Here is an 11,829-nt window from a genome sequence, read left to right as displayed (position 1 = left end):
TTTCCTGAGTTTACTAAGCTGGATTTCATATTATTAATATGATCATCATTATTTCGAGTAGGCAAAAAGAGAGGAAGGAAAGAAAGCTAAGCTAATGGAAGAGGGCAGGGAAAACAACGGGACTTCCGGTGGGGAAGGAGGAGGGCAGGTGGCTCCAGGACTGCAGCAGAATAGCCACCTTCATTTGGAGAAGGACCATCGCTTGGTCCTCGGAACAGGCAGCAAGAGCGAGGTGGGGTCTCCTTTGAGGGATCCTTGGTGCTCTCTGAGCCTGGTTGCTTTCTTGCAGATGTTTCATTACCCAAACTAGGTAACCTCTTCAGCGCATTTCAACCCTGGGTACAACTATTCTCCTTTACTGAGCCCTCCTTTCTTAGCCGGCGACCTTCTGCCCTCCCAGGCACTGTGCAGAAAGTCCAGGCAGCCAAGGTGAGCTCCAGAATGTACTAACACCCATAACAGCTGTTGGAGCGGGGCCTGCAGGTGCAAAAGGATCAGAGGCTCCTGCAAGGATTGCACTTTGCTTGTAGGCCTCCCAGGGTCAACCTGGAGAAATTGGATAACACATTTGTCTGAAATGGCAGAGGGTAGAAGGTCTGGGGCCTCCTGCCTGAGCAGGGAGTTGGACTAGAAGACCTCCAAGGTCCATTTCAACTCTGCTATTCTGTGGAGGTCTGCCATCCCTGGTTTTCAAGAAAAGATGGGGCAGTCCTTTGACCAACCCCTGCCTTAGGTGGTGGGTGGAGTAGGAGGGTTGGAGTAGAAGACCTCCAAAGTCCCTTTCAACTCTCTGATTCTATGAAACAGAGCCATTTTTCAAGGTCTTCCTGCCATCCACCCAACTATCACTCTCTCCTGCCTGTTCAAGGCTCCATCCCTGAGCTGAAAGGAGCTTCCTGCCCCCCACAGGAGATTTCCCTTTGTGTGGGGCTTGGCTCCGTTTATATGGATGCCCTGGGAAAAGCAACTTTCTCGGGGTTTTCAATGGATCCCTGTTTCACCAGGTAGACACCAGCTTCTCTTCACCTTTGAGGTGGGCATGTCAGCCTCCCAAGGTTCTTGTCTAGCTCAGGCAGCATCCACCGACACACCCAGGACCTGGAAGGAGGAGGAAGCTTTTCTTCCCACCTGCAATGCAGGAAGACGTATAGCAGCCGGTTCCCAGCACAGGAGCTGCGATCTCGCTTGCAATGAAGAGAGAGGTGGGTTAGGGCAGCGGCTCAGATCAAACCAGGACGACGTCATTTTTGCTTTGTGCTGTCCTAATTCTGTTTCTTTTGGAGCAAAAGAAAGATGAGGTTAACCTGCTGGGAACAGCTGGGTAGAGATCAACTAAATGTGACACCTGTCAACAGCTGTCACTTTCCAGGGCTAACAAGTCTTTGACAGCTTTCTAGGGTATAGCAAGGAGGAGACAGATCAAATGACCATCCCGAGCGAAATATTTAGCAGCTGTAAATACCCACAAGTGATGAATGCCAGCGCAGTGCAGGCAGGCGAGTGTCTGGCTCAGATGTAACATACACATGTTCACACTCAGAGACTGGCCCTTTCCCCAAGGAATGGGGGCTTTCCCATTCAGAGAAGGGGCAGCAGTTTTGTACGCACCTTGGATAATTCTCCTTCCTTCCTTCCTTCCTTCCTTCCTTCCTTCCTTCCTTCCTTCCTTCCTTCCTTCCTTCCTTCCTTCCTTCCTTGGGCTAAGTGTTAAGGTGGGGGAGCCCAGGAGTTGAAGAAACCTCCCTGGCAGAGCTGATCTGCATCAGAGCCCTTGATGTCACAATCTCTGTCATGGGCTGCTACTCTTTCAGATGGTTGAGGTGTGCCTTTTGTGGGCACAGAGGGAAGGACGTTCCTTTAAATGCAATAGCTTCACCCATTTTCTCTCTCTCCCACGCAATGGAAGTGCTAAAGAAGCATCTGCATTTTCTGCTATAAGTTTGGGGGCGATCAATGGGGGCTGGGGGGGCAGGATGAACCGGGAGGAACAAGACTTCCCCAAAAGGGAAGCGGCTTTGCAAGACGCCATTGAGACTCTGAAGAAGCAAAACAAGAAGGGCAAAGAGAAGCTGGTGGTCTTCCGGCAGAAGTTCCGGGAGATTTCCAAGAACACCGACGGGAGAAATAGAGCCATCTGGGAGCAAAACATGGAGCTTTGGACAAAGATCGTGAACTTCTTTGGGACCATCCAGAAGATCTTTCAGGAGGAGCAGGATCTTTGGCAAGAGGAACTAGATGGGTGGAGAGAAGCAGTGATCCTTTGGAAAGAAGAGCTGGATCACTGGGAAAAGTTCTCAGGAACCTATTAGTTTTTTTTTTTTTTTTGTAGAATGATCTCAAGATGAAGATGGAATCCCAACCATTAGCCACGACTGCGTTGTTGGAGTTGACTTGGACTTAAGAATCTCACAGAGGGACAGGAGCTTGTAATACATGCCTATTATTTCTCTCCACTTCTCTCTCTTGTTATTTGTTTAAGTATCGGTTAGGATTATTTCCTAATAATCATGATATTCCTTTCCCCCTTTGAGTCTCCTCTCTTGATTAATGAGCTTGTTGAAATCTTGCTTGTTGGAGCTCAGGGGAAATCCGCAGCCGGTATCCCCAACTGCCTGATGGTTCTTGTGTCAGAATCCAGAGATCTGCAGATGTTCTAGGTTTGTTTGCTTAATATTCCCTGGCTGCCATAGCAGCGGAGTTGTTAACAAAGGGAACATCAACAGAACAGGAGGAAGTGTTGCAGGTCAGTGGCCGTCCCTGTTGCTTGTGTCGGATGGATTCAACGCTTCTTGACTTATCTTTCAAAATCTGAAGAAGAGCCTTATCTGGTCCAGAAGCTGATTTCTCCCAGCGGCCAGCCAAGTCCTTCCTTAGGAGCCCTCGGGCAGGACACAAGCCCGCCACTCCCCCACCTCCCTTAAAGCCCATGGCTTCAGGCCTCGAAGGCAAAATATAGATAGACCTGCCTCCCTCCCAAGCCATTAAGGGCCTCCCGTTCCCAACCTTTCCCAATTCATGACTGTGTTTGGTTGGCCTCTTCTGGAAGAATTCCTAGCAGCGGGGGAGGGGGGAGGAGAAACATATTTTCCCCAAAGATCAAGCTAAATCTTCGGCTTTCAGATCAAAAGACCGTCTTCATCAGCACATTTCTGAAGACCCTTCATAGCAGGCACCTGCACGAAGGCAAAGCGGCTTTCCTTTTTCTGTGCTGTGGATTGCTAAGATTCCCTCTTGCTTACAGTATTTGTCTATTGACCCCTCTCCTCTGTAGGCATGACTAGAACACAGGACCCTGACCGTCCTCCCAGACTTAGGGGCAGACTTTGATGGCTGAGCCCTCTTTAATGGGGGATTTGGGTTTATATGTTTGCTTTGGGTTGCTTATAATTTCATAGTTGTTTTTTGTTTGTTTTTTTTTGGTCTTTTAATTGTAGGCCATCTCGAGGCACTGGGAGTTAGACAGCTTATAAATGGTATAAATGTAAACTATGTATGTATGTATGTATGTAAAGGTAGAAGATTTAATTATGCAAGCAAACTATGGGTAACAAAGTGTCTGGGGATAGAATTAGGGTTAAGGTCCCAATTGTGAATGTGAGCCGAACTAAGGGGAAGATCTTTTGGTTCGTCTCTGTGATGGCAACCAAAGTTGAGTCAACTTTCATTAGGGTTGGGGTCTCTAAGAAAGCGGGTTGGGTGGGTGAGGAGCATGACAGGTGATCCACATTTTCTGTTATGAGGATTTTCTAAATGGAGGCAAAAGGATCTTTCTCATTTCTTCACCTCGTTTGTGGTCCCACAGAATATGGGCGAATCAATTTCTCTAAAAGCTCTCCAAATTTCACAAAGGCCCCATCTAGGGACAGGAAGCCTGAACTCTCTCTTTAACTCCTTTTTCTGTCGTTGCTTCTAGCTTTGGTCAAATGGATCACCGGAAGAAGAAGCTGGACTTGTCTCTGAGTCATGCAGATTCTTGTGACAGCAGCCCCACTGCCCATTCCCCAATGTCTGGCCAAGAGGAGAGCTGGCACCATGTCACCCCCTTTCCAGCCTTGCAGAAGGAGATGGTCCAGCGCAATCTGAAGGAGGAGAAAAAGGGCCTGCACGAAGACATCAGGGGGCTCTGGGAGAGGTGCAGGGAGCTAAGAGGGGAGATCAGGAGCTTCCAAGACGACAACAAAATCAAAGCTTTATGGGGAGAGATCCATGTTTTCAAGCACAATAACAAGTCCTTCTTGGATCAGATCAAGGACTTCTTAGAAGAGAACTGGGTTTTCATGGAAGAGATGAAGCTGTTCCACTCCCAAAAGTCAGATGTCCGAAAGAAGGTGAGTGTCTTTCAAGAGAAGATAGAAACTTTCCAGGAGAAGATCAGAAAGGTGGAGGAGGAGATTTCCTCCTTGGAAGAAAGAAATGAATCCTTCCGCAATGTCATCAAGTCTTTTCAGTTGAAGAACAAGGAGGTCCAGGAAGCAAACAAGGGGATGCGCGAGAAGAACAAAGCCCTGCAGGAGAAGATGGAGACGGTGGAAGAGAAGAATAAGGCCTTTTGGAAGGAATGTAAAGCCTTTTGGAAGAAGGACAAGACCTTTTGGGAAGAAGACATGGCCATCTCCAGGGACAAAATGAGCCTTTGGAATGAATACATAGCGCTCCGAGACAATGACCAAGCTCTCCAAGAAGAAAAAGGCAGGATGTGGGACATGGTGGAAGCTCTCTGGGATGCCAAGTATTCCATATGGAAGCAACTCAATGGTTTTCCAGAAGAAGTGCCCCATGAGTTAGGAATCGAAGTGGTGGGGAATGGGGCTGATGGTGACCACGACAGTGTCACCGAAGAAGACAAGCAAGGGTGAAAAGATTCCATTGGTCAGGATGACACAAGTGAGGACATCTCCTAGACATTGAACTCTGGCCTGCACAAAAGGGCTCCTTTGCCATCAACAACTGAATAAAATCTTGATGGAACTCCATGTGGTTGCTTCTGTGCTTTTGGTGGAAATCTCTGAGAGAGACAGAGAAAGGGAGGGAGGGAGAGGGAGAGAAAGAAACAGCCTGACTAGTCTACAGGTCTAATTTCAAAAATGCTACCCGATGGATAATTCTATCTTCCTGCTCTTTGTTTAAAAAAAACAGAAACCCACCCAGATGTTGTTCTACTCAGAGAGAGAGAGAGAACGCAGGCTCCTCCTTTCACATGTTTAAGATTTGTCTTTCTTTGAGCAGGGTTTCCCCTAAAGTGGCTTACAATGCGTATACACAAAATTTAAATAAAGCACAATTATTTATTCATTTAAAATATTTGTTCCCCACTTTGCTACTTAAAAAGCAGTCAGAGCAGCTTGGAAAAAAACAACAACAACAAGAGGCTCCCAATGTTAATACAATGAACTGGAAGAACCACTGAAAGTTTGCTCAGCAGAGGAAAAGAGATACTAAAAGGAGGGACAGTCAGGGAGGATGTAGCTCTCCTCCACCTGGATATCCCAGCTTCCTTCTCAGATGCAGGTGGAGATCTGGGTTGCAAGAACTTGGGCTCCAGGTAACATTAAAAGTAGAGCTTTTTTTCCTCAACTGTTTAATGTTCTCCATATTCGGCGGGGGGGGGAGAGAAACTGGGTGAACTTTCCAGAAGGAGAAATCCTACAGTCCTTCTTCAAAGGGAGGATTTCCTTTTAGTGGTGACGGGTGCAGCACTCCTGAAAAAGGCCCAGGGTGGGATTGATTCCTCTTTCCTCCTAAGGAAATGAAACTATTGCATGTGTGAATCGAAGGACGGAACGTGCTTCTGGGAAAAGGATGATAGAACGAAGAGAAGAGAGTTGGACATCCGACACACTCTCAAGTTTATCGAAGCCTGGTACTCCACAAGCAATCCCATCAGATTTAACAGATTTAACAGAGTTGGAAGGGACCTTGCAGGTCATCTAGTCCAACCCCCATGCCCATCAATGGACACATAGACCTACAACCAACCTATGAGCCTCTCAGAATTCAAATCAACAGCCAACCAGCGATGGCACTGACCCTCAACCAACCCACACAACATTCCCCCCACCAGCACTTCACCTCCCAATGACCCTCATCTGACGTGACCTCGCCATCACCAGACCCTCAGCTGATGTGACCCACATCTGACCCATCACAAGACCCATCACTAGACCTGACATAACCCTGCCCCCCCAACACAAGATCTACTGACCACAAAGCCCTTATAAGCAGGAGAACATGACATTCCCTAAATTCTGCTGAAGTTGTTACTTAGCCGGGTAACGAAACATTCAAAAACCAACCCACAAGCTCGTAGAATGGACCTCCATCGTCAAGACTTTCAAACCCCACCTTCTTTCTCCAGGCCATGACTGAATGTGGAGGGGACACCAAAGTTCTTCCCCTTTGAAGCAGAGGTGGCATTTCAGAGGTTACTTGTCAAACTTGTCAAATTTGTCAATCAGCTTTCCTTACTCAGGGGTGGACACGTAACTACAAGTAATTACATTAGTTTTCCTGCTGTGGCAAGATGTCGGAGCAAAATTCTCGGGCCCTATCCTGGCTTGTAGCCAAGAATCTTGCAGTGAAGACATCTAAAGAAGGAAGAATCCATTCTCAAAGGACTTAATTTGATTCGGGTTATTTTAACAAACTGCCAGCACTCTAGCGTGTGACTTCAATTCATTTTAATAACAGATACTGTGTGCTCCGGAGGTTGCATCCCAAACAGCAGAACACAGGGTGGGTGGGTTGGGTGGGAGCAGCTTTAAGTCTTAATAAGACATCTCTCCACCCTCTCCCCCTCCCCTCCTTGGACTGAGAGCTTAAACCCCATTGATTGTGAGACATTATCCTTGATAAACTTTCTTGGGACAGCTTATAGAATGATTTTAAAAGTAGAACATCATAAAACACAGCGAAAGCCAATAGCTACTTTCAAAAATACATTAAAATCAAGAGCACAGAAACCAAAATATGAGGGGGGGGAGGAAAGATCCTTAAAATATCCAAGGAAAGCCTTTTTCTAATAGCAGAAGAATATGAAGACGGGACATCCCTCAAGAAGTCTTCCCAGATGACCTTCATTTCTGAAGAGGGTTGATTCTTGAGGGTTGTCATCTCCAGTGGCCAGAACATTCCAGGAATCCACCCTTAACAGGCACCACCAATGGTCAACTACGGAACCATTCAACTGTAACCCACCAGCAACATTTCCTATAAACATTTTAATCTGGTGCTATCTCTTCCTAGAATTTGGAAGATGGTACCTCTAGATGTTATCTCTTTGAAACCTCAGTGGGTGTATCTGCTTTCTGCCCATCTAACCAGAGGTGGGACATCAACAGGCAGCCTCCTAGACACCTAAGTCACCCAGCAACCTCAAGCACATAGGATGGCCCTTGTGTCTTACCTTCAGCCCTCGGAACCAGCAGAGAAGGACCAAGAGCTGGTTCACAAACTTCTACCTTCGCAAGAACTTTAAGCTGTTAGTCCCTAAGATGAGCTACATCCTTTGGAGCAGAAGCCACCTGACCTGGGTGCAGCAGTTATCATCACTACCAAAAAGGGAAGTATTGCAAGACTCTAGTGTCAGGTCTCTCTTTTTTTGACCCAGTCCATAGGCTTGGGGAGTGACTGCAGCCTATACCACAAACACTCTCTTGCATGCCCTACCTAGAGGGAGGAGGTGGAGAGAGTCAAGATGACAGCAGCCCCACCCTCTTCTCTTACAAGGACCGGCCCCTTGTGACTGCACATCCTTTTGCTAATCCAGGGAAGAATTGATTTGCTGCGCGTTGCTCTCGAGCACAGCAGGTCCTAAGATCCCACAGATGCTAATAACATCTTCCAGAGTTATCGGCAGCAATGAAAAGAATTTTCGTCAAAGATCCCCTCAGACAGTAAAAGAGAAAAGAAAATAAATTCTTGCCAAAACAGTTTATTTCTGGCTCTAGCGAAAGGGATATTTCCCCCCCATGAGTCTGGAATATGCATTTAAAACATTTTAGAGTTCTTTTACAGCAAACCATAAACGGATAGTTAGGAAAAAGCAGAAGCAATTCAAGATACACTTTCCAACCATGGGAATCCTTGGCTTTCTCTCTCTCTCTCTCTCTTTTTTTTATTGAAAAGTTTTATAAGAAATACAAACATTTCCCCCCCCCCACCCTTTCCCCCTCCCCCTTTCCCCCCCACCCCCCTCCCTAGACTTCCCAGAACAGGCACAGGGTATAGCATTCACAACACAACACAAACATAAAGCTAAAATATGCTAACAAATTATTACATTCATATTCTCCCTAAGTCTTTAACTCCTTATAGCTCAAAAACTATAAACATAAACTACTTAAAAATATTTCATTCATAAGCTATATGAATCTTCTTGTTCGTATACTTTTTTTGCATATAGTCAATCCATCTTCTCCATTCTGATATGTATCTTTCATTTGAATGATCTTTAAGATAAAGATAAAAAAAAAATTCTCTTTAGAGAAAACTCGCCCGGTTGTTAGGTCCTTCCAGTGGCAGGGAATCATTTTCCACCAAACCACCAGCAGGTCTGAGAACCCTTGCAAGGTGTGAAGAGGGCGTGACGCAAACCCCCTTTACACACTTACTTGGGAATCTGCCCCACTGACACTGGGGCCGCTGCAGGGGACCCACCCTGGCACGGAAGGCTGTGCTGCAGGCACGGAAGGGGTGCCTGGAGAGGGCCCTTGGCATCGGGGCATCTTCCGTGAAAAGATGCCCAATTAAAGAATGCAGATGAGGGAGTTTAATCTTGGAGAGCATGGATTACAGCCCAAAGTCAAGCCGGCAATAATTCGATCCCAGCCCACTTTTCCTCCCCTGCCACTCGTTCTATCTGCAGCCGTGCCAAAGCCGCTGCCTGTTTCTGCAATAACTTCAAAATTAATAAAAGCGCAAGGAAGGCAAAGAAGGGGATTTTTTTTTCCTGGGCAGGCATGGAGAGGAAAAGGGGGGAGGCTGCTTGTGCTCGGGTCTGCGCCTTCAAAGTGATCCCCAACATAATCTGATCAGCATTCAGATATACTGTGTATGCAAATCAGAGCTGCATTGCAGTCCACAGCATAGGATCAGTAGCGCTGCAGCATGCAGGCGAAGGTGGGACGCTGTTTTCCTCCCTTTTTCGAGAAGCGAGACCTCTGGGCAGGCTTGGCTCGTTGGCAGGGGCAGTTAATTTCATGGCTCAGTTGCACAGGCCTCACCGGCCAATCTAGAAGTGCACAAGGGCCCTGCCCCTCCCCGAGCTAATGGTACAATGGGGGTGGGGGTGAAACAAAAGCTTCAGCAACCACATTTTATGCCTTGTGGTTTCTTACCAGGAGAGGGCACCATGCAGGGCTCGAGGGAAACATCTGCAGCACTTGGGAGCCTCTAGTGGCAGAAGGAGATATTACAGAGAACAAGCTTCCTACCTATGCCCAAATTAGACCTCCTGGCTCTCTTTTCCCTGGGAGAAACAACATAGGCAGTGAACTTACTGAGCTCTCCCGCTCATTACTTCAAGTCTGTGCCTTTTGTAGGATCTCACAAGCCTTTTGTATGGTTCCCGCTCTTTGAACATGGCATGGAAAATGGTCTAAAACATCGAAGGTTCCAGATCTGGTCCAGAATAATTTTGCCCCAGAATTAACACAGGCTTTCTGAATTCCAGATTTGAGGTTGATGTCCCTTTGAAATTCCTTCAAGCGTTCACCCTTTGCTCCCCGAGTCTGGCACACCTGGAATACATGCTTCATTTTGCTCTGTGCAGCTACTAGTGCGAGAGAGACAAGTTCTCTTCCTTGCACAGAATGCAGAGTTCCGTCCGTGGAGCCACACCTCCAAAGCTAGAGGTGCCCTCTGTTCCCGCTCAGGGTTATGGGTCTGCCAGAGGTGGCCTGGGTTGGGGCCCACAAGAACGATGGGTCTTCAAAGAGGAGATCAGCACAGCCGTGTTCGGAGTCCTGCACTGTCCTTGAGAGAGGAACAGGAGAACTTGCCACAGCCGTCTCTCCATGGCCAACTCCCCACACGGTCAACTTGCTGCGGGACAATTGAACGATACTATTTAATTATTATTTTTAAAATAAAAATATTAAAATATTTTGCAATTCACCTTTCGTTCTGTCCCTGTTTTTGCATCCTTTCTTTAATTATTCTGTTCCACTATTTCTTTAATATTAGTGTAACTCTTGTCCCACAGCGAGTTGGTGGTGGTGAATTGCCATGAACGCCCTTGAGAGACGAGCTGAGCTCTTTGCTTTAAGGGCCCCGTTCAGGAGGTGGCTCTGATGCCTCTGCCCATTCCACAGCTGGCCAGAAACGGTCCCTTGCTGTGCATCAGGCCCTATCAACCCACACAGGCTAAGGCACGTTTCTCTGTACCGAGAAGGGGCTATCTTAGCCTTGAATGAAGGGCGAGATTTGCTGCTGTCTATTTTATTTAATCTAAAGGCTTCTTCCCCCCAAAATGTAGTTGCAACCTTATCTCTGCACCCAGCCTTGGAGAAAATCTGATTCCTGCTAAGATTGATGCTTCCAGGTCATAGTGAGCATTTCTCCTTGCCTGGAGATATTTTGCCCACCCGTCTTCTGTTTGTTTGATGGCAGAGAAATCTTAAAGGACTCATCTATTCCTGGCCAAATTAGAAGATCATCAGAAATATCCCAAATCCATCTGAGAAGCTGCAAAGTAATTTGAAATGTGATGGCTTTCACCAGGCCCGTTGGGTGGGGTAGTTTTTTCCATGGAGTCTGTGTTTTTTTTATTGACTGTGGAAGGAGATCCAGAGTCACTTCTCATGAGATGGGCGACTATATAAATTTGATAGAGAAAGAAAGAAAGAAAGAAAGAAAGAAAGAAAGAAAGAAAGAAAGAAAGAAAGAAAGAAAGAAAGAAAGAAAGAAAATAAGCTTCGTGAGATGCAGGTGGTTGGTCCTTATGGGACCCAGAATGCTGAATTAGGTGGATTTTGAAGCTTGCTCAGACTATTCGTTTGTGGGGTCCTTGGTGCTCTCGGGGCTCGGCTGTTCTCTTGCAGATGCTTCATTACCCATTCATTAAAAAGCAGACAATAAAATAAAAAGAACAGTAATGTCGTCAGTCTGTGCCTGAAGTTCTAAAAATAACAATTTAGTGATTAACTCTGAAAGATTAGAAATCAGGGAAAGCAAACAAAAAACCCCAAAATAGCCAGTGCAAAGTATTGCCGAAAGATAATTACGAGTTGGCTGAGCACTCCTGAATCACCTTTTGTTCCAACATCCGAGCGGTCGCCAGCCCAGCTCTAATCCTCTGTCTCAGGTTCTTCCACTTCCTTCAAAAGTCCTGAATCAACTTTTTACTGTCAGAGAGAAGCTGAAAGTCCCCACAGTAATAACAGCGATTCTGCAGCCAGTGCAATTCTGGATTTATGATCTTTAATTGGCATTCTCAGAGAGGAATGCAAAGAAGGAGGTGGAGATTCAGACTGCTTTAATGAACCTTTTTTTCCCTCCTCTTCCACAGACTCCATGTTGTTTCCCCTAAGTTTATTAACTTTAATTATTCTTTCTTTAATCTCAGGAAGAACGCAACTGGGGTTTTCTCCCCAAAGGTGGGTTGGATTGAGGTCGGCTCCGTGCAAATGGTGGGAGCCGGTTCTGTTCAAAGGGCTGCATGGAGCCCGGGTTCAAGGCTGCAGATTTTGCAGGAAAGAAGCTTCCAGTCCACAGTGAGGCCTTCAGAGGCAGCCGAGGCATCAGGAGAAATTGCAAGGCATTCTTCCAAGAGAGGCTGGGCTCCAGCTGAGCCTCCACAGAAGATTCTCACAAGAACGTAGACCCTTCAGG

General features: G+C 46.6%; 1 protein-coding gene across 1 annotated transcript; it reads left to right on the top strand.

Annotated features, from left to right (window-relative positions):
• The first annotated feature begins 3,923 nt into the window (after positions 1-3,923).
• Positions 3,924-4,856, top strand: CCDC70 (coiled-coil domain containing 70). Its single transcript, XM_070955393.1, has one exon. The coding sequence runs from the start codon at positions 3,924-3,926 to the stop codon at positions 4,854-4,856; it is 933 nt and encodes a 310-aa protein (XP_070811494.1).
• The last annotated feature ends 6,973 nt before the right edge of the window (positions 4,857-11,829 follow it).

This window comes from Pituophis catenifer, unplaced genomic scaffold (genome assembly GCF_029215685.1).
Source record: "Pituophis catenifer annectens isolate HBS135680 unplaced genomic scaffold, rPitCat1.0.hap2 SCAF_16, whole genome shotgun sequence".
Taxonomy (NCBI): domain Eukaryota; kingdom Metazoa; phylum Chordata; class Lepidosauria; order Squamata; family Colubridae; genus Pituophis; species Pituophis catenifer.
This window is presented reverse-complemented; position numbering and strand designations above follow the sequence as displayed.